Raw genomic sequence first — 19816 nt, forward strand, 5'->3', positions numbered from 1 at the left:
GTGTGAGACGTGGCAGGGCCTGAGCCTGGCCAGTGGTCACTCAGTGCCCGGGGCTTGGTGCGGGCTGTCTGGCAAGGTGGCTGTGGGGTGTGCATGAGTGGGACCCCCAGGGGCTAGTGGGTCCCCTCCTGTTGCATCATTCCTGATGGGGGGTGGCAGGTAGGTATCAGTGAGGCGGCGTGAGGAGGAGCAGGTGAGCTAGATGCCCGGGGGGGGCGATAGTGACATGCAGACTTCCCGTGTCCTGGCTGGGTGGGGGTGAAATGTCACGCCCGGCGTCCCAGGAGGCCTATGCTGACTTCTGTTACAGAGGCTGAGGGTCTGAGGCCCAGTGATGGGGTCCCAGGATGGCTGTCCCCCTGCCCCCAGCCCCTCTGCCTGCTGCGGCCTCCCCTGCAAGGCCACACCTGGGGTAAGGAGACAAGACCCAGCCCCACACGGGCCAGATCCAGGTGTCCAGGTCCAGATGCCAGCTGACGATGGCACCAGAGGGAGGGGTCAAGGGATCCTGGATGGGGCCCCAGGTGGAGGAGGCCAGGTGTACCATGGGATGTGAGCTGCAGCATTGGGGCTGGGGCTGAGGAAGCCTGGTGTAGAGCGGCCCAGGCAGGTGGCCCTGTGGCCCCTGGGGCTTGGGAGGGCCACGCCCCACCAGCTCTGGCAGGGAGGTTGTATTTGGTAGTTCAAAAACCGGAATGTCAGGGTTCTGCAGAGCAGCTCCCCACTTGCTCCCTGCAGCGCCCCTGCGCAGCCTCTCCAGGAAATTGCTGAAGTCCCTTCTGTGCCCGTGTGGTGTTTGTCTCTGCAGCCACAGTCACAGGCACGACAGGTGCATGCATATTCTTAGTCTCCCATCACTGTCACCAGGCAGAGAGCAGGTCATGCATGATGCCTGGGTTCTACTGAATGAGACAGCTGAGCTCGTCCCTGTCTGTATTCAGACAGACGCCTGCTGGCAGTTGCTTTATTCACCCATCCTTCCTGTATCTTCTTAATGTTTTATCGTGAAATATGAGATACGTCAGAAAGGTGCTCAAAACAATGACCATTACTCAGCAATTTGTGACAAAGCTTGTCCTGAGTGGCCATCTCTCCATCACGGAATCCCCCTTCCCCTGGCCCCTAACCCCACGACCCTGCTGTACTGCAGACCTGCTTGGCACAAACATGCCCTCAGACATGACAGTCCAGTTCTCCCTGTTTGCTGACCTTTGAATACACAGGACGGCATCCACGACCCACCTGCGTGCCTGGCTGCTTCTTAGCATCGCAGGTGCATCCCTGTCCATTGGGTGCTGGGCTGTCGTGCTCCTCACGGGAAGAAAGTGCTCTGGGTACCATGTATCTGGTTCTGGCACCACCGACATCCTGCATGAGGCTCACAGGTGGGTGGAACTGCTGAGTTGTGGGGCGTCACCCTCCCGAGTGGCTACATGCCCCATGTTCCCTACATCCCCTGTGCCCACTGCACAGGTGCCCCGTTTCTCACCTCTGAAGATGGAGTGTGTCCCCAGCTCCCAGACATTGGCTTAGCTGATGGAATGTGGGCAGAAGGGACGTGTGCAGTGCCTGCCTGGCTTCAGGAGACTCACTTGTCCCCCCTGCCCCTCCGGGGCTTCCAAGCGCCACCTGCGAACCCTTCCCGAGCGGCCTTAGCCCCACAGTGAACCACAGGGCATTAGTGGGGCCAGAGCTGCCTGGAGTCATATGTGCAGCTGCTCTGCCCATCCATGATGTAGTCAGTGCTACCTGTCCCATCTGTGAGCCTCGGGCTGGTCGTTACACAGCAGGAGCTGACTGATATGCGTCCCAACTGAGTGTGTCCTCACACTTCGGGGGTTTTGTCCCAAGAGGTGAAAGATGGGCGTCAGTATAGTGTCATTATCTTTTATATCTGAGGATGACCATCTTTTCGTGTCATTGATGATGTGTTTCCTTTTCTGTGGCCTGTCCATGTCGTCGCCTGGTTTCCTATTGGCGCTTGACTGTCCAATCTTTAATATCCACCAGCCTCCAGCTCCTGCCAGGGACATCTTCCACCTCAGCTGTCCCTGGAATGTCCCTAGCATGGCTGCCTCTGGGCAGGGAGGGTTTAGGGGATCTGGGAGTGTCCCTCGCACCTTTACTGTGTATCTTCTGTGTGGTGTGCATTTGTGGCAGCAAACCCACATTCGAGGACTTCTCCATACGAAACACCCGAGGTCACCCTTGCTGCTGTGAGTGAGCAGGTCGATGGGGGTTGCACTTGGAGCCGAGGTGGGGGAACCCCGTTGTCTGATCTGGAATCTACACAGTGTTTGCGCTGACCCCGGCTAGAGCAGACACGCATCACGGAGGCCTCCCACCGGGTGTGTGCCATGCTCCGCGTCATCCCTCAGCTCCTGGCAGCCGTCCCCCACCCTGGGCTTTATGGATGGAGCTGAGGCTGGTGGTGTCGGGCCCAAGCCGGGGTGTGAACCAAGTGCTGGCACCAGCTCTACAGGCTCTGCTCAGTGGCCCCAGGAGGTGTCTAGCTGCTTAGCTCATGTCTCCCCCTTGTCCTTTTATTGTGGGTCCTCTGGGGACTCATGTCACCGTGTGCTGCTCAATCCCCACCCTCCACCATGACTGAGGCTGGTCCAGTGCTGGGTCCCCTTCCATCTGTCACTCACCAGCTCAGGGACCAGGCAGGTGTCATTGCTGATGATAATGTCCCTGCAGGAGCCTGGGGAGGCCCACAGACACTGACACTTTCCAGCAGGTGGCCTCTGTGGGGCAGGGAGGGAACAGCGGCTTCCTCCACCCTTGCTATTGGTTGACGCTCTGGGCGGCAGGTGGCCACAGGACTGCGAGCCACTATGGGTGAGCAGCGGGTTTTGGCCACTGTCCCTGCCTCTCATCCACCGCTCAGGACTTGGGTGACCTCATGGCCTGTCCAGGGTCAGGTGTGAGGAAGGGAGGCTGGACAGGAGATAAACCACCCAGGGGACAGAGAGCAGGCAGATCAGGGGGCCCTGCCAGCCGGAGCCATGGTGGAGGGTCTGAGGGTGTCCAGTATGTATGAAGTGAAGGATCCTGTATGAAACCGTCATAGGACCCTAACTCAAATATCACACGTAGCAGGCAGTATGTCTGAGGGTCCCACCAAGGGCAGAGCACACGGGGTTCAGAGTGTAGCCCCGAGAGAGGGTTGGTGCCTTTGCCCTCTGACAAGGTTTGGGGTCCCCCATGGAGAACTCTGTGGACACCAGTGTGTTGAGCACTCTGGGAGCTGGAGGGAGTCTGGAGCAGAGCCTTCCCAGGGCCTCTGAGGGAGCCTCCAGCCTATGGCACTTGGTTAGGGCAGCCCCAGAAAACTATAAACAGCGCCATCAGAGCTCCTGTCTGTGGGAGCCAGTGGTTTAATTGGGCCCTTCCGAGAGGGTGAGCTTGAAAGACCTGGGAGTCTGAACAAGAAATCACTGAGGTTGCCAGAAAAAAAAAAATCTATCTAGCTATCCACAAGATGTCTTTGTGCAAACCAACAAGAATCCTTTAAAAACGTTAGCCCTGGTTTGAGGCTAAATGGAGACTTCACCAACCAAGTAGCATCGTTTTCAGCTGAAAGCGGACTAGACAGCTGTGGATTCCATGGTTCAGGCTGGGAAAATGAATAAAGGAAACCTCATTAAAATCAGGGCGGGGAAGCCCTGAAAGGGGCGCTCTCACACACACAACCACCCACTGCCATGTGGGGCCCCAGCAGGAAGAAGCTACGGTACCTTGTTCTCCCCAAGAGGGAGAAGCCCACTTCACTACTGAGGCAGGTGGAAGGAAGATTTTCTCCTGGCCCAGCAACAGGCTAGCCAATGAGAGACCACCACACTCAGCCAATGAGAAGCCACCACCACGCTGAACTCTTGCTCTCCTCCAATGGACTTCTGCTCATAACCACCCCTCCCAACTCCCTCCTTTTTCTCTATAATATTAGACTCTCCTTTGTTTTCAGGATTTTCCTATGGTTTGCCCTAGTTTGCGTGTCTGGAATTGCAATTCCTCAGCTATTCCTGAATCAACCCATTTTTGCTGGTAAAATAACTGGCTATTTTAAGGTTGACAAGGCTGTCCAGTCTGTGCACTTGGGGGCAGTGGGCAGCCAGTGCTGGAGGCAGCACCTGTTCCTGCGAGAGGAGGCCCGGCCAGGCACCATCTCCGTGTACAGAGCAAGTGGAGGGGATGGGGTAGGGGGTATGATAAATTCTGGTGGGTGTGTGAATGGTATGAGTCCAGTTGGCCTCTGAAGGTGTCCCTGGCAGGCACAGACACATGGAGGCTGGGGAGCAGGAGGCGATTTGAAGCCTTTATTGGACTGGGGCATGTGTATACAGGGACGTTCAGGGCCTGCTGTCACAGCTCTGCCTGATGGGGGCAGGTGACCCCCACAGGTGAGGCGGAGACCTGGAAGGAAGTCCAGGAGGGCTGGTGGGGTTGTCAGAGAGGCTTTGGAAGGTGCTGAAAGGCAGATGAGAGCCCAGGGAAGGGGCTGGGCTGAGGGAGGCCGAGGGGAAAGAGGGGCCTGTCGATGAGGGTCTGAAGTGTGCCCTGGAAAGCCTCTGGGGTCCAGGGTGGGTGTGGAGGGTAGGATGCTACAGGATAGAGAGGAAGGATGTGGGCATCAGTACCCAGGGCTGCAGGACCCTGGGAAGAGCTGGGATGGAAGGGGGTCCTCTGTTCCTGACCACACCCACACCTGGAGAGATGGAGTTTGCAGCGCACTGGGTCTCTCTCGGTGGGTCCGAGTAGCACCGTGGACAGGAGGGCAGCGCCCGTGGGCTGGGCGGGAGCGGGCGCGGGGGAGGTGCTAGCAGATCCAGCGGATGAACCTGTCGAAGAAGCCGGGCTGAGCCAGGCTGTCGTAGTCCTTCTCGCGGAAGATGGCGGCTGTGTCACCCAGACTGATCTTGGAGAGCACGTCCATGTCCACGTCATCGCCCACAGCCACCACAGCAGGCACCACGTTCTGCTTGCGCATGGAGTGCACCGCCTCCTCCAGGCTGTGGTTGCCCGTGATGCCGTCCGTGAGGAACACGAAGGCCAGCTCAGCATGGCGGCGCGCCCCGGGCCGTGTGCCAAGCACCACCTGGTTGATGGCATGCACGATGCCTGAGCTCACATGTGAGAAGGAGTTGAGGTAGCTCGCGCTCTCCAGCGCCTCATGGATGACTGTCAGGTTGGAGGTCAGCGGGAAGGCCACCTGCTGCTCGTTCGGGCCCCCAAACTGCAGCAGGGCCACACGTGCATTGAGTGGGTCATCGTCCCTGCGTGCCAGTGTCAGCCGCCGGGACACCTCCTCCACGAAGTTCCGGGCCTTGTAGAAGTTCTGCTCCCCCAGCCGCTCGGAGCCGTCCAGCAGGAAGACGATGTCCACTGGCCGCTGTGTGCACTGGGCCACGTACAGCTCTGGGGGGAAATAGGGGCGGTGGGCGGGGGTGACCCATGTGAGCCCCACCCCCGGCCCTGCCCTGGCCAAGTATCATAACCCAGCCAGGCCATTACCCCACTCTGGCCAAGCCCATCTGCCACACTCTGCACCCCATCTCTTTATGGGCCCTGCTCACTGGAGCAACATGGACTGCTGGAGCTTTGGGGGGGCTGCCCCCAAAGTCACCTATTGTTGGGAGCCCTCTTCCCGCTACAGTCCCCGGGGAGGGGTCCAGAGTCCCACCCCGTCTCCTGAGACCATCACCGTCTCTCTTGGCTGTGCTTTCACCAGGAAATGTCCCCAAACCTGAGGGCACAGGGGTTTCTGCCCCGCGAGCACCATTCCTGCCTAGCACCTCTGCCAAGCCCAGCAAAGGCCCTTCACTTGGCCCAAGAACTGGACACCCCCAGAAGGGCCATAGACCGTGGGGAGGGGTTGGGAGAGGGGGGGCAGGGAAGCTGTCATCACATTTGTAATTGTGTAGAAAGACCTCACGAAGACCCCGGCCCTGAAGATCCATGGACACAAGGACCAACCTGCAGCCGTGACCCTGTCACTCCCCTGTCCCAGAGCTGCCTGGCACTGGCCAGGCCACATCTCTCCTGGCCCTTGGAGTATCAGAAAGAGAAGGGGCCTGTGTCCCCTCTGACTGGACAAGGCTTTGGTGGGCAATAGGCACAGGTGTGGCCAGAACCCTGCGGCAGCCCAGGTGACTCACTGTTACCTGAGGAGATCCTTGCCCCCTTCTGAGCAGTGACCAGCCCTGGACATGACGGACAGCGTGGGGGCAGGGCTGCAGCCAGGACTGAGACTGAGCCTTTGGGGGATGTGGGCACCACACACAGCCTGAAAACCTGCTCCGCACACACGTGGGACCATGGGCTGGGACATGGGCCACCCACCACAGACACTAAAGCCAGGCCCCTCCCTCGAGTCCTTGCCTGAGACCTCAACTCTAACCGCCATGAGGGCTGGGCAGGGACGGGGCTGGTCCTCCTGCTTGCATCCAGCTCCTCAGCCCCATGGGCACCCTGCCTGGACGTGAGCCGGAAAGGACTGTTCACAGCCATGAGCGTGGGGGTTCTGTCAGGAAGGGGTTCCTGATCCACAGCACCAGCACTGAGGGCCTCTGCCCAGGACCTGGGTCCTGGGTGGCGCCTACCTGCCCGGGACCAGCCCCCAGCCAGCAGCAGGTCACCCCAGCACATCACTCGACCAGAGCAAGGTATTTCCATTGTTTTCCAGCTTTTATAGGATGTTGAAGGTGTGCTCAAATCATCTGAAGGACGACCCCCAGGAGTGTCACCATGTGGTGCTGGGGGCCAGCACACAGGACACTTTTCTAAGGAGCTTATTAATGATGTAGCTTATTTTGGTGGCAGTGCAAAGAAAAAACAGCCTTTAGATGCACAGCCAGGACAGCTGAGAGCTCGGCAGGTTCTCCAGGTGCCTTGACTTCTAGTCCTACAAGCAGACAGACATGCAAGAGAGGGGGTTTGGGGCGTTCTCCTGAACACGGTGACTGGGCACAGAGGCCGGAGGCTAAGCCTGGGGTGTTGGGGTGTTTAGGAGGCTCTGCTGTTCCCCTTCGTTCCTTCTGATGACCCCCACCTGTGGCACAGAGTCTGTGCAGCCAGCGTGGGGGTGAGAGCCTGGCCCCAGGAAACAGGAGGGGGCGTAGACTGAAGCAGTGACAGGGACCCAACCCCAGGATGAGGACTCCTCTGAATTAACCCGGCTTCTGGGGGAGCGGGCATGTTTGTGTCTGAGCGTCCTCGAAGCCTTTGAGATGGGGCTCCCTGCCTCTCCCAGGGGCCTGGGGCTGGAGAAAGATGAGTATATGGTGTCTGTAGTCCCTCCCCCAACTGTCAGCCAGCAGTTTTGGCAGCCGGGTTTGACCTAATGGGGGACTTTTACGTCCCCCAGACGCGTGAGACAGCTCAGCTAGACGGGGTGGTGTGGTCACCTGAATACTGTCCTTCCAAAGCGGCCCACGTCCTAATCTGCGAATGTGACCCTCTGTGGTCAAACAGGGCTTTGCGGATGGGACAAAATTACAGACGGAGATGGGAAATTGTCCAGGGTTATCTGTGAGCCCTAAATGCCACCTACGTTCTTATAAGGGAGAAAGAAGTTAGGCTGCAGAAGGGGAGGCCATGCGACCGTGCAGGCAGCTAGCAGCTGGGAGGCAAGAAGGACCCTCCGGGAGCCCCCAGAGGGAGCAGGGCCCTGCTGACACCGGGATCTTGGCATCAGGCCTCCAGACTGAGAGGTTCCTGTTGTCGTCAGCCACCTGTGCCCAGCAGGCACCCAGTGGGGGCAGCTCCAGCCTCTCCGAGCAGTGGCCCTGTGGCTTCAGCAGAGAGCCAGTGTGGTCTCGGGGTCGCCCACAACGTCCCTGTGCACCAGCTTAAAGGTGTCAATGAACAGCTGCACCCAGTCCTGCCGCTCGCCTCCTGTGGCGAATTTGGCCCGCTCGGCGGTGTAGACCAGCACGGCCACCAGCCTGGAGTAGGCGGCCGGGTCCTGCGTGAGCTCCGTGGCGTTTAGCAACTGTTGGATCAGGGGGATGCTCGTGGGAAAGGAGGTGTCTGGGCCCTCTTCCGTGCGGAGGAAGGTGACCAGGGGCTCGCTGCCAGGCCGCGGTCCATCTGCGGGCATCCAGAGAAGGCTTTAAGGGACACAGTCGGCGTGAGCGGGCCTCCTGCCGCCCTCCTTGGGCCTCTCTCCTCTAAGACAAGTTAGGACCAGAGCCAGGAATGGGACTGAGGCTCACGAGGCGTCGGACAGGAGACAGGGAGGCCGCAGCACCCCCACTGGGGCACGGCACAGCGGTGGCACAGCTAAGTGGGGCTTTGGGGATGCACCTCTGGTCCCCACAGACCCTACCGGACTCTAGGATGGCCACTGACCGCTGGAGGCAGTGCCCTGCGATGACCCCAGGCCCTTAAAATGCTCCATGCTGCCGGGAGAAAGGACTGTCTTTGCGGCCCAATCATGGTCCTAGGACCCCTCTCGGAACAGCTGCTTTAAAAGCTTGCAGTTATAAACCCTTCTGTGCCATTTGAGATGTGAGCCTTTCCCAGCCCAGAATGGTCCCCCAAAGACCCAGGAGCAGCAAACACTTGTACCTCTGAAAGATACAAGAAGTCTGTTTCTCCCCTGAGTGAGTGTCAGTCAGCAAACCCCAGGGGCCTCGTCACGTGGGCCCCTCCCCAGGCCCCCTGTGCACCAACCTTTAGAGGTCCCCTGCCTTTGTTTGGGGGAGCTGAGCTCAGCTTACCCTGGACCTCCTCTCTCCTGCAGTAGCGATGTTAGAATAAAATCTGTCTGCCGCCTTTACCTGCAGTCTGGCTTTGTTTCTCTTTGATACCCTGTGGTTCTGACACAATCAAGCCGCCCCCTGGCCTGGTCCAAGCCCAGGCATGGCTGGGCCTCTTGTGGACAAGGCCATTTGGCCCACGAGGTCAGGACCATGCCAGAGCTGGCAGCGTCCACCCAACGTCCTGTTTGTAGCCCTCAAATGCCTAGGAGGACACCCAGCCTGCGGTAGGCCAGAGTCCCCACATGTCACAGCGTGGTCTATAGTGACATCTGTTTTCTTCCTCTCTGGTCACAATGTCTACTTAGAAACTTCTAATCATTTTACAGGAGGAGGAGCTTGTGAGTTTAGCAGGGTGTAGTGAGAAAGGGGCTGTGTCCTGGAGGCTCAGGGGAATCACCATCCTGGGGACCAGTGTGACTCTAACACCAAAACCAAAGGCACCACGAGAAAGGGAACTACAGTCCAAGACCTCTCATGAGCACAGACACAAAAATCACAAAATATTAGCAAATGGAATCCGACAAGACATAAAAAAACTTAAACTCCACGCCCCAGTGGGGTTTATCTCGCTCTGCAAGGCTGATCCAACATTCGAAAGCAGTCAACACAATGCATCACGTCAACAGCCTGAAGAGCCTCGCAATTGAGTCAACAGACGCAGACAAAGCGTCTGACAAAGTGCCACTCACGACAAGGAGTCTTGACGAGGGGCAGAGGGACGGACCTTCCTCAGCCGCTCAGGAGCAGCTAACATGCAACAACGGTCACACACTGGAAGATTTCCGCTAGAGCAGGGCCGGGCGAGGATGCCAGGCCACTGCTGGCCTGGGCCCAGGGCTGGGGTCTGGTCTGTGTCCTCGAGAGGCCACACTGACCATGGGACCCACCCGGAGGACTTGGTTAGGGCCCCCTGAGGGCAGGCGCACAGTCTGCAGGCTGCTGGAGTCTCTGTGTGGACCCCAGCCCCCTCGCCTCGGGAGGGCCAACGCTCTCAGGACAGTGTCTCAGCTTTCAGGTTTCCGGTCACCACACACAGCCGTCCCCAGCAGACTTTGGGGACCCCAGGCCCAGGCAGCCTTTGGGATGATCCCAGACCTTGGTCGCAGGTACAACCGTGAGAGCATTTCCTTTTAGTTCTGTCAGAGTAAGAGGGGACCCTTCCCCCTTCTCCACACCTTTCTTCCCTTAGGCCACCGCAGAGCCCCCAGACCTGCCAGGTGACCTGCCGCCGTCCAGTGAGGAGCCTGGCTTCAACAGGGTCTCCGACCTGTGACCTCAGCTGACTGCCAGCAGCCCCGCCCCCTCCACGACGGCCCCACCTCCCGGCAGCCCCGCCCCCTCCCTGAAGGGACAGGCCCAGAGCCCTTCTGCCTGCGGTGGCTCTAGGACCCAGGTGGGAGTGGGCAGGCTCGCCGAGTGGGGCTCTGCCCCCGGCGAACCTGCGTGGGCTATGTGGCCCCAGTCACTGTGCACCTGCTGAGGTGGCAGCACGACGCTCAGAGGAGAGACGACGCCATCTTGCCCTTCCCAGGCCCCCTTGGGACCCCTGGGGACAGTCTCTGTGCGCCCCCAGCGTTCCAGCCGCTCACACAACGCACCACGTGGGGCGGCGGCACCGCCTCCTAAACGCACGCTGGAGTCTGCTCCCAGGGGGAAGACCGACACCCGCGCCAAGCGCCGCTCAGTGCCCGTGGGGTCCAAGGGAGCCCATCAGCTGCTCCCAGATCGGTTTAAATTAACCCTTTCGTTTACTGGATCCGGGACTTCCGCAACTGGGGGCCAGGACAGCCCTGGGTGTTTGTCCCTCCCGGGTGAGCCGTGGGGACCACAAGACCCGAGCACCTGGGCGCCCGCAGCACCCCTCCCCACATGTACCAGGTGGGTGGGGGTGGGTGAAGCTCGAGGTGCCAAACCCTGGGCCCCCCAGCTCCCTCTTTAGACACGCTGGGGCCAGGGGTCTGAGACTGATCTGAAGGTTTCTCGCTGGGGAGGGACCGCCACAGCGCACTTTCCTGCAAGGCCCCCAGACCTGGGCAGCCGCTAGTCTGGGGCGGGGCTCGGCAGCGCCCTGCCCTGCGTTACCTGTTTGGCAGGGAAGGTCAGGGCACACGATCTGGGGGTCTAGGAGAGAGGAAAGAAGGCCGGGGTCCTGGTTAGTGTCCGCTGCCCCACACACTCCCAGCCCCGCCCCCCGCCCCGCCCCGCGGGCCCGTCGTGCAGTCTCCTTCCTACTGCAGGGACAAGGGCCTGGTGGCCGCTCACCCGGGCACAGGACGTCCTCCATGTCGTCGATGAACTTCTCGGCCACCAGGTCAGAGAAGAGCGTCATGTTGCGCACCTGCTGGGGCTTGTCGCAGGCGATGGAGTTGAGGTTCTCGCTTTCGTGCTTCTCGTGGAACATGTCCCCGATGCCGATGGCTGTCACGGTGACCTCGTGGTTACACAGCGCCCGCAGGTTCAGGTCGTCATCCCGAGGGTCGTGGCGGCCGTCAGTGATGACCACCGCAAACACGCGGGTCTTCTTCCGCCGGCTCTCCTTGATGAGCTGGTTGTAGGCGAACTTGAGGGCCGAGGGCGTCCAGGTGCCGCCTGCGATCCACTCGAGGTTCTTGACGGCCTCCTTGAAGCTGGACAGCGAGTCGATGCGCTCATCGTCCAGCTGGATGGCCTCGAAGGTGCCCTCGTGGCTGTACTGCACGACACCTACGCGGGTCCCTGTGGGGCCAGTCGTGGGTATGAGGGGGCTGGCCCTGTGCCCGCTGTCACCACCCACACTCGCCACCCTCAAGTGGGGGCCTTGGGACCCTTGGCAATGCTAACGTCCCTCCCTTGCATTTCTGTCCATCCTCGGATTCCTGGAACCAGGTCTCAGGGCCTGCTGGCCACCCGCCCTGGCCCCTGTGGGCACAGCTGACCTGTCTCGGACTTGGGATCCTTGGCGATGGCCCCCAGCCTGTTGACCACGTTGATGACGAAGTTCTTCTCCAGCGTGAAGTTGGTGTAGCCTATGCTCTCGGAGCTGTCGATGACGAACACCACATCCAGGGCACCGCACCGCTTCTCGCAGTCTGTAGGCGGGGTAAGGGCACCAGCTGTGTGCACTCACCACAGCTGCACACCCCCCAGACCTCAGGGGCACACAGCCAGGGGCATGGCTGAGAACCGTGTCTGCAACAGGGAGGGCGGGACTCGGAGGATGACCCCGACCCCTGGATGACAGCACCCGAGGACACAGTGTCCTGGCCCGGGGGCAGCCATGCTCCACTGCCATGTGGGAGCCAAGACTCACCACAGCACCCGCACGTCTCCCGTACGTAGGTCATGACATCGCACTCCTGCAACAGAGGTCAGCCCGGCCAGCACAGTGAACCCGGGAGGGGTCGAAGGGCGCTCCTGTGGGGAACCTGCAGCCCTGCTCCCCTTGCCTCAGACTTCAGCCTCTGACCTCACCCTCTGACCTTGGCATGCTCCCCTTGCTCCGACCTCAGTCTCTGATCTTGCCCTCTGACCTCGCCCTCTGACATTGCCCTCTGAACTCGCGTTTCGATTTTAGGAGGGAGGACACTGACTCCATCCCCTACTGACACCTACCGTGAGGCCAGGGTCTCCAGGGGGGCCGGGCTCTCCCTGCAGGAGGAAGGACCATAGTGAGAGGTGACTACTGTCACAGCTGAGGCTGGGCAGGGTCCCCGCCCCCTCCATGTCCCCAACCCTGGACACTGACTCCATGCTTCCACCACGGGCACAGACCTGTGGTTCGGGGTGCATGTTAGCCGGGGTGGCCCAGGGACCGGCAACTGACCTACCTCAGGCCCTGGGGCTCCTCTTGGCCCCCGAGGGCCTGGCTCACCAGGGGGACCAGGATCTGCCTGAGAAGAAAAAGGGAAGGGGGGCTCAGCAAACACCCTGGGTGGTCCCTGCACACCGCCCTGGGCTGTGGGGATGAGGAGGCTGGAGGAAGGAGAAGGAGGAGGGAGGAGGAGGAGGAGGGATGAGAGGGAGGAGGGAGGCGGGACACGGAGTGGACACTCACAGGCTCGCCTTTCTCTCCTTTCGGCCCAGGTGCTCCTTTCACCCCGAAGTCGCCTCTGCCCCCCTGGGACACAGGACACATGTGAGCCCCCGGGAGGGAACGTCTTTGGAGAGCTCTGATGCCCCCTCCCAGCCTTCCAAAACCCCCCGTGAGTCAGCTGGGACAGATGTGCTTTGGCTGGAGAGCCTGGGCCTGCTGTTGGGGTTGGTTAGATGGTAACAGCTCAGGGCCCTTCAGGTGGCCGTGGTTTTCGGTTAGAGGGAGACCAGTGCTGGGCGCCACCAGCACACTCAGCGCTCAGCTGGGGGCAGCTGCTGCTGGCCCAGCGGGAGGTGAGGGGATGTGGCGTTCCCACCTGGGGAGTAGGGCACAGACCACCCCAGGTGGGTGCAGAGGGGCCCCTCATACCTCGGGGCCACGCGGTCCTGGCTCGCCTTTCTCTCCCTGGGAAGCAAGCACAGGTAGGGTTAGTCAGCACAGATCCCCGAGAGCAGACACGCTGACCCCTAGGGCATAGCTGGGGACCTGAAGGTTTTCTGCAGCCCCCGCCCTTCCCTCACGGGGGTGGGGGTGGGGGGGTGGGGGGGTGGGTAGGGTGGGGGGGTGGGGGGGTGGGTAGGGTGGGGGGGGTAGGGGGGGTGGGGGTGTGGGGGTGTGGGGTGTGGTCTCAGTTACAATAATCTGGGTGAATGCCACCTGCACTGTGTCTGAGACAATTCCTAGGGAACCTGTGTCTGCACCCAACATGTGACCCCCCCCGCCCCTTCGTCCCGTCTCCCAGGACAATGCCCACCCCTCCCTCCATCCCATGCCAGGACTTACGGGTGTGCCTCGGGGTCCTGGGTAGCTGAACCCAGGCCTGCCAGGGTCTCCCTGGAAGAGGGGAGAGAGAGAGTCGGTCACGAAGGTCCAGTGGGAAACGTGAGTGGTCAGCATGGACTGAAGGTGGTGGGGCCGGCCTTGGGGAGGCATGCCATCCCCCAGGTGAGAACAGGAGCTCTATCAGGTCTCCTGACGTTCCCCCAACCCCCAGGCGAGGGGAGGGCGTACCTTGGGGCCAGGCTGTCCCGAGTCTCCACGGGGACCAGCATCACCGGGGTCTCCCCGAGATCCCTGAGGTCAGAGAAAGCAGGGAGTTGGTAGACTGACCGTGTCCACCTCTGACCACCAGGAACACTGCCTTGCTGCCCCTCTTCCACATGCCCCCTCCTGGCTCCCAGGCCCCACCGGGTAAAGCTGGACCCCTCAGGGCAGGACCCCTCTGAGGTGCATGGGGACCCTTGGTCCCTGTCCCACTGCCTGAGTTTGCCAATGGGGACAGTGTCCTGACCAAGGACAGGAGGACCCAAGTGGCAGTACAGGGGCCTGAGCCGCAGGGCCACAGGGCCCTCCCAGATGTCCTGCTACTGACCTGCTTCCCGGGCTCCCCGAGAGCCCCCTGGGGACCTCTGGGTCCAGGCAGGCCTCGGTCTCCCTGCAGAGAAAGGGGACAAGGGCAGCTCTGAGAGCCTGTGGTCAACATGGGGACGTCGCAGGGTGGGGGGGCCTGCTGCCCTCCAGCAGGTCCTGGGCGTGGCCTTGGTCCTCAGCCCTGAGCACAGTGCCCCCCACTGCCCCCCTGCAGGGCCCGCAGCAGGAGAAGGGCTGGGAGGGGCAGGGGGTCCCAGGTGCAGCCCTGTCCTGCCAGGGAGCTGGGTGCTGCCTGCCACTTGCTTACCTTAGCTCCTTTGCCACCAACCTCCCCGGCCAGGCCCCGGGGCCCCTCGGGGCCAGGGTCCCCCTGTGAGAAGAGAGGCCCAGTTAGTCTGGAGTGTGTGTGTGGGAGGTGAGGAAGAACACAGAACTCCCTAGCAGGGAGGACCCCAGATTGAGGAGGGTGACACTGGAAGCAGCCCTGCCCGCTTGGTCTCATGCAGCCTGGCAGGGACCCCACCCATTTCCAGAGGAGGGAGCCCCTGCTTCCAGCTCCTCACCCACATCTCCCGGGGAGCTCTGACGTTGCCCCAAAGGCACAGACCCCTTCACGGCTACAGGCCATGTGTGCCAGGGCGGGGGCCTGTGCAGCTGTGCACGGCACACGTGGGACTGGCCGAGCCCCCTGAGGTTCCTCGGCAGGTGCACCCCCACGGGCTGTGCGGCCTTTGTTCTTCCTTGTCCCTGGGACCCTTGGCGCCAGGGTGGGGATGCTGTGTGGGACCCACAGGGACCCATGTGCAGAGGTGAACACTCACCTTCTCGCCTTTGGGGCCCTCGCTGCCCGGGCTGCCCTTGGTTCCGGGGTCTCCCCTGCGCCCCTGTGGAGAGTGGGTGTGTGGGTGGGGGCCACACAGGGACCCCTCACTCGGCTCTCCCCATGAGGACTCTGGCTTTGGGGCCTGAGGGCCCCTGCACTTGGCCTCAGCACAGACCCTCATCCTCTGCAGGTTGGTTTGGTCCCAGCCCAGGATTTAGGAAATGTTGGCAGAGCCCCTGCTCAGCAGGCAGGCTGGATGAAGCCTTAGTTGACATGACGGGGACCTGGCCTGGCCCTGCTCAGCACGGTCACTCAGCTCACTTCTGGGCCAGGCCAGGAGGATCGGCCCCGAGGTGGGACACCCCTGGGCGGGTGGGGTGGGCTGGGAACGCTGTTTGGGACCCCACAGAGTGTGTGCGGGCTGCGTTCAGCCCTTGGGAGGGCAGGAGGGTGACGCGGTGCCACTTCACAGGCACTGAGCATCCAGCAGGGATATGGCCCAGCCCTTCCCCTGCTGCAGTGGGGTCATGGAGGCACCCTGGGGACGCCTCAGGCTCAAAGGGGCCCGGGTCAGGGCAGCAGCCAGGAGGGGCCAGGCAGGCGGGTGGGAGGGGTGCGAACTCACGGTCTCGCCTTTGGGTCCTCGGGGCCCAGGCCCGCCTTTGGCTCCTTTCACACCAGAGCTTCCTGGGGCTCCGTTGTTGCCTTGATAGCCCTGTGGGGAAGGGACAGCTCAGCCAGGCGGCAGCACCTGGGCCACACTCGGGCAGGTGGGACCGTGTTTGCCTCAGGGAGTGGGCGCCCCGGCACATGGCAATGGGACAGAGAGGCTGGTGGCCTGCTCAGGGCAGGGGGCCGGTGAGGGGGCCTGTCGTCCCTCTGGCCCCCTCTGTGGGCACCACCGGTGTGTGGCTGGGGTGGGACTTCAGGGGCACTTGCCTTGCTCCCCTTGGCCCCGTTGTCTCCTGGGGGTCCTCTGCGTCCTGGGCGGCCAGCATCCCCCTGGAAGGGTTGGGAGAGGTCAGCCTCATGTTCCTCAGATGCCAGTCGTGGGACAGGATCCTGTTGGGGCCCCCACCCCCTCTGCAGAGCACATTTCTGGGGGCAGGGGCCCTGGGCAGCCACACAGATGAATTAATCAGACACTCCCGTCTGATGCTGGCTTCTCGTGGGGGTAGGGGGAGGGCAGGGAAGGCTGCTCTTCCTGTCCCCCCAGTGTTCTGGGTAGCCAGGGGAGTGACGCAGGCAGGCAAAGTGACACTTCACGTGGCCTAAGAGGCAGTAACCACACAGGCACCTGAGAGCCTGGTGCAGAGTTAGACCCCAGCTGGTGAAGCCCCGGGCAGGACAACCATAGGCCCCCTGCCCATGACAGGGACTGGTCCTCTCCTGTCCTTCCCGGCCCGGCGGCCTCCCCCAGAGGCGGGGCACTACAGCAGGGCGCAGGCACCGGCAGGGCGGTGACCCAGCTCTGCTCTGGCCGCTGCCACCTTGGTCCGGCCACCTACCTTGGCTCCTTGGTCTCCTGGCTCCCCAGGGCTGCCTGCATCCCCTGGATAGCCATCGGGGCCCTGCAAGAGAAGAGGGGAGGGCTGCACTCGGGGTCTCCCCATAAGCCCAGGGCCAGCTGACATGGGGAGGGTAACCAGCCCCCATTTTCTGGACTGGACACTCCACCCTGTTCTCAGCGGCCTGGACCCACTGGGCCTGGGTGGGAAGACCAGACAAGCTCAGCGCTGAGCCCTTCAGGACTCTGGGAAGCAGCCACCCTTAACAGGACCCACGTGCCCCCAAGGCCATTTTGTCCTCTTGTGACTTCAGCCCTGGTTGAACCCTGGCGGGGGTCAGGGACAGGCAGAGCAGGGCTGCAGGCAGTGTCCATGCTCAGGGACTCCAGCTTTCCCTGCCCCACCTAGGGTCCGGTGCCTCCAGAACCAGGGGTTTAACGTGGGAGGAGCCGAGGCTGCACTTACCCGACTCCCGGGGTCTCCCTTGCAGCCAGGAGGTCCGATGCGCCCCAGCTTGCCCTGAAGGAGAACAGGGAGCAAAAATGTGTCAGCGGCGAGATGTGGGGATGATGAGCCCCAGTGACGAGGGTGAAAGGCGGGCCCAGCGCATGCCGGCCTCTGTGCACCGGGCACGCGGCCTGTGACCCTGTCTTTCAATGGCTTGACTGTCATGGCGACACCTTTGTGGAGGTGGGACAGTCCCTGGTTTCAGCTGGGAGCATGAGTGTCTAGAGTGCCCCCCACATGTGTGCATGTGTGTGTGCACGTGCAGGCATGTGCACCTGTGATGTGCCTGCACATGTCTGTGAAATGCCAGTCAGGCTCAGCTGGGTTCTGCAGGGCAGGCTGGGGAGTTCCTGCAGGGCTGGGCCGTGGTTCTCAGAAGCAAATGTCCATCCTGCTCTTGCAATGTCCTTATTTGTCTTGTGTCCCCTGGACAAGTGCAAACTGGGACTGCCCAAGCCACAGGTCGTGGGCAGTAGCCAGTGTGCCCAGAGGCCAGCCTCAGGGAAGGACCCGAGTGTCAGAGGAGGTTCTGCTCACTCCTGTGGCATCTGAGATGCTGCCCACTGCCCTCCCGCCCCACCCGTGACACGCCTGAGGGCACTCTACCTTCTGTCCGTCAGTCCCATTCTTGCCAGCCAGGCCACCGGCGCCCTGGAGGGAGAAGGAAAAGGGAACGCCATCAGCCCCGATTGCCACCCCCTTGGAGCAGCCGGAAGGTGGGATGCCCAGCCCGCCTGGCCCACCACCCCACTTACCTTCCTCCCATCGGCTCCAAATTCTCCCTGCGCAGAAGGAAAATGAGGCCATTAGCTCAGGTCTCCAGCATCACACACCCCACCCGTTAGGGACCCACGTCTGCCCTCAGCCGAACACGAGGCCAGAGGGTCCCCAGAACAAGACCACCCGGGCACCAGGCCGTGGCGTGCCCCCAGCAGGGACCACAGGCTCACTGAGGACACGGGGAGGGGCTGGGAGGTCTGGCTGCTCAGTCAGAATCTCACCTTCTCTCCTTTGAAACCAGGAACACCCTGAGGTCGGAGGAAAGAAAAGCCATTAGGATGGGTGTGTGCAGGAGCCAGAAGGCAGCCATCAGAGCGGGTGGTGGTCACCAGTCTCAGGTGGAAGGGCATGACTGGGGCTCAGGCTAGTCACTTGGTTTGGGGACAACATTTAAAATATTGAGGTGCTTCACTTCCTTGGATTGGAGCAGGAAGGGTGGGCTGACGCCGTGGGCCGGCCCCACATGGAGCCAGGTAGCCCTTGGCTTGTCCCCATGTCCCCAGCCACTGGGGCAGGGCTCAGGGCAACTTGCCTTGGGTCCTGGGAATCCGATGGGGCCTTCGATGCCTGGATCCCCCTGTGGAAGAAGAAGAGAGGGCCGTGGGTGTAACCCCAGTCTTGGGGACGGGCCGCTGGATGGGGTGGGAGGACCCTCACCTGTCGTCCCTTCTGTCCAGGCTCTCCAGGTTCACCCATGTTGCCCTTGGCACCCTAAAAGCAAACAAAAAGATAAACTGAGGCAAGGAGAGGTTGGTGGGCCACCAGGGACCCTGTCACGGAGTCAGTGTGGCCAAGGCTTCTGGTCCCTCCCAGGTGACGATGGCAATGCCACATCAGGATGTCCCAGAGTCAGGTCAGCTGCCCTGCGTCAGACCAGGGCCCGTTTTGACCCCATTTCTCTGAGCTCTGACAGCCCAGGGTGGACACCCACCGAGGCCCCTCTGCAGTGGCTCACTCCCAGCCTGGGCGGCACCCACCCTCAAACCGAGACACCAACTCCTCTAGACGCGGGGTGGGGGCACCTAAGTAGCATGTCCAGATCAGGACTTTAGGAAACGATCGAGAGGTCACGCTTCCTAGAATTAAAGTTTCAAATGCATCTATTTATTAATATACTTCCAATTTCAGTGCAGAAGCGCAGAGAAGAGGGGAGGTGGGAGAGGGTGGTCAGAGGAGAGAACAGGGAGGGTTGGGGGCAGGAAGAGGAGAAGGAAAGGCAAGGAGAGCACAGAACACAACGCAGGTGGGTGGGCAGAGGCTTCTGAAGCTGCTGTGCCTGTTTTGGGGTTCCCTCTGTGTGCACCCCAAGCTCACTGCCGCTCCGATGCTGTCAGCGACCCCCACCCAGGAGGACCAAGTCACCGCCCTGCAGGGAGGGGACAGCTAGCTGCTCAGGTAGCAGATTTGTTCCTGGACTGTGGCAGGTGGCTCTGTCCCAGGACAGGGGAGATCAGGGTGGCTGTGGGAGCGCCTGGCCAGCGGCCTTGCAGACCTGCGTCTAGGTAGCTAACTTCCGAGTTCAGAAGGAAGAAAATAGGAAGCTACTTGGCAGAAACTTTCTCTGTAACAGTGTTTCAAACTCTGTCTCGCCTCCTCAGAGGTGAGGTTCTGTCCCGTCTGCCTTTCTCCATAATGTTCTACATGAATTATGGCGTTTCTGATACTCTGGTATGAATTTTGGAACGATTTCATTTTGTACAGGTCTGTTAGGAAAATGCAGGGCAACCAGACCCCTTAACCGTCTTGTTTAACAAGCGACCGAAGTGGTCTTTGTATGAATTCACATCACTAACAGTAACATCCTCCACATTTCGTTGACGTACTTGACCTGCTTGTTTATTTTTCAAGAGTATTTTAAAGATTTTTGTTAAAAACTATAGCTAACATACAATATTATATCAGTTTCAGGGGCACACCATAGTTATTCAGCACTTATAGACCTAAAGAAGTGATCACCATGGTAAGTCCAGCAACCAGCTGACACTGTCCC

At 61.0% G+C, this 19816-nt stretch overlaps 1 protein-coding gene across 2 annotated transcripts in view; it reads right to left on the reverse strand.

Annotated features, from left to right (window-relative positions):
- Nucleotides 1-4305: 4305 nt before the first annotated feature.
- Nucleotides 4306-19816, reverse strand: part of COL6A2 (collagen type VI alpha 2 chain) — a 33553-nt gene continuing 18042 nt past the window's right edge. The window contains exons 6-28 of one of the 2 annotated variants that reach the window (XM_019717583.3): nt 18484-18537; nt 18359-18403; nt 18048-18074; nt 17802-17828; nt 17653-17697; nt 17005-17058; nt 16540-16602; nt 15971-16033; nt 15657-15746; nt 15030-15092; nt 14516-14578; nt 14210-14272; nt 13849-13911; nt 13621-13671; nt 13207-13242; nt 12799-12861; nt 12572-12634; nt 12357-12392; nt 12055-12100; nt 11681-11833; nt 11028-11480; nt 10848-10886; nt 4306-5418 (exon numbers count right to left, since the gene is read on the reverse strand). In XM_019717583.3, the coding sequence (XP_019573142.3) occupies nt 4820-5418; nt 10848-10886; nt 11028-11480; nt 11681-11833; nt 12055-12100; nt 12357-12392; nt 12572-12634; nt 12799-12861; nt 13207-13242; nt 13621-13671; nt 13849-13911; nt 14210-14272; nt 14516-14578; nt 15030-15092; nt 15657-15746; nt 15971-16033; nt 16540-16602; nt 17005-17058; nt 17653-17697; nt 17802-17828; nt 18048-18074; nt 18359-18403; nt 18484-18537 (2259 nt within the window). In that variant the 3' untranslated portion in view covers nt 4306-4819. Of the gene's footprint in view, nt 5419-6668; nt 8092-10847; nt 10887-11027; nt 11481-11680; nt 11834-12054; nt 12101-12356; nt 12393-12571; nt 12635-12798; nt 12862-13206; nt 13243-13620; nt 13672-13848; nt 13912-14209; nt 14273-14515; nt 14579-15029; nt 15093-15656; nt 15747-15970; nt 16034-16539; nt 16603-17004; nt 17059-17652; nt 17698-17801; nt 17829-18047; nt 18075-18358; nt 18404-18483; nt 18538-19816 lie in introns of those variants that run through there. The other variant, XM_019717582.3, reaches the window with a different exon arrangement.

The sequence above is a fragment of the Rhinolophus sinicus genome, chromosome 17 (genome assembly GCF_057876585.1).
Source record: "Rhinolophus sinicus isolate RSI-liver-muscle chromosome 17, RSI-T2T, whole genome shotgun sequence".
Classification (NCBI taxonomy): Eukaryota; Metazoa; Chordata; class Mammalia; order Chiroptera; family Rhinolophidae; genus Rhinolophus; species Rhinolophus sinicus.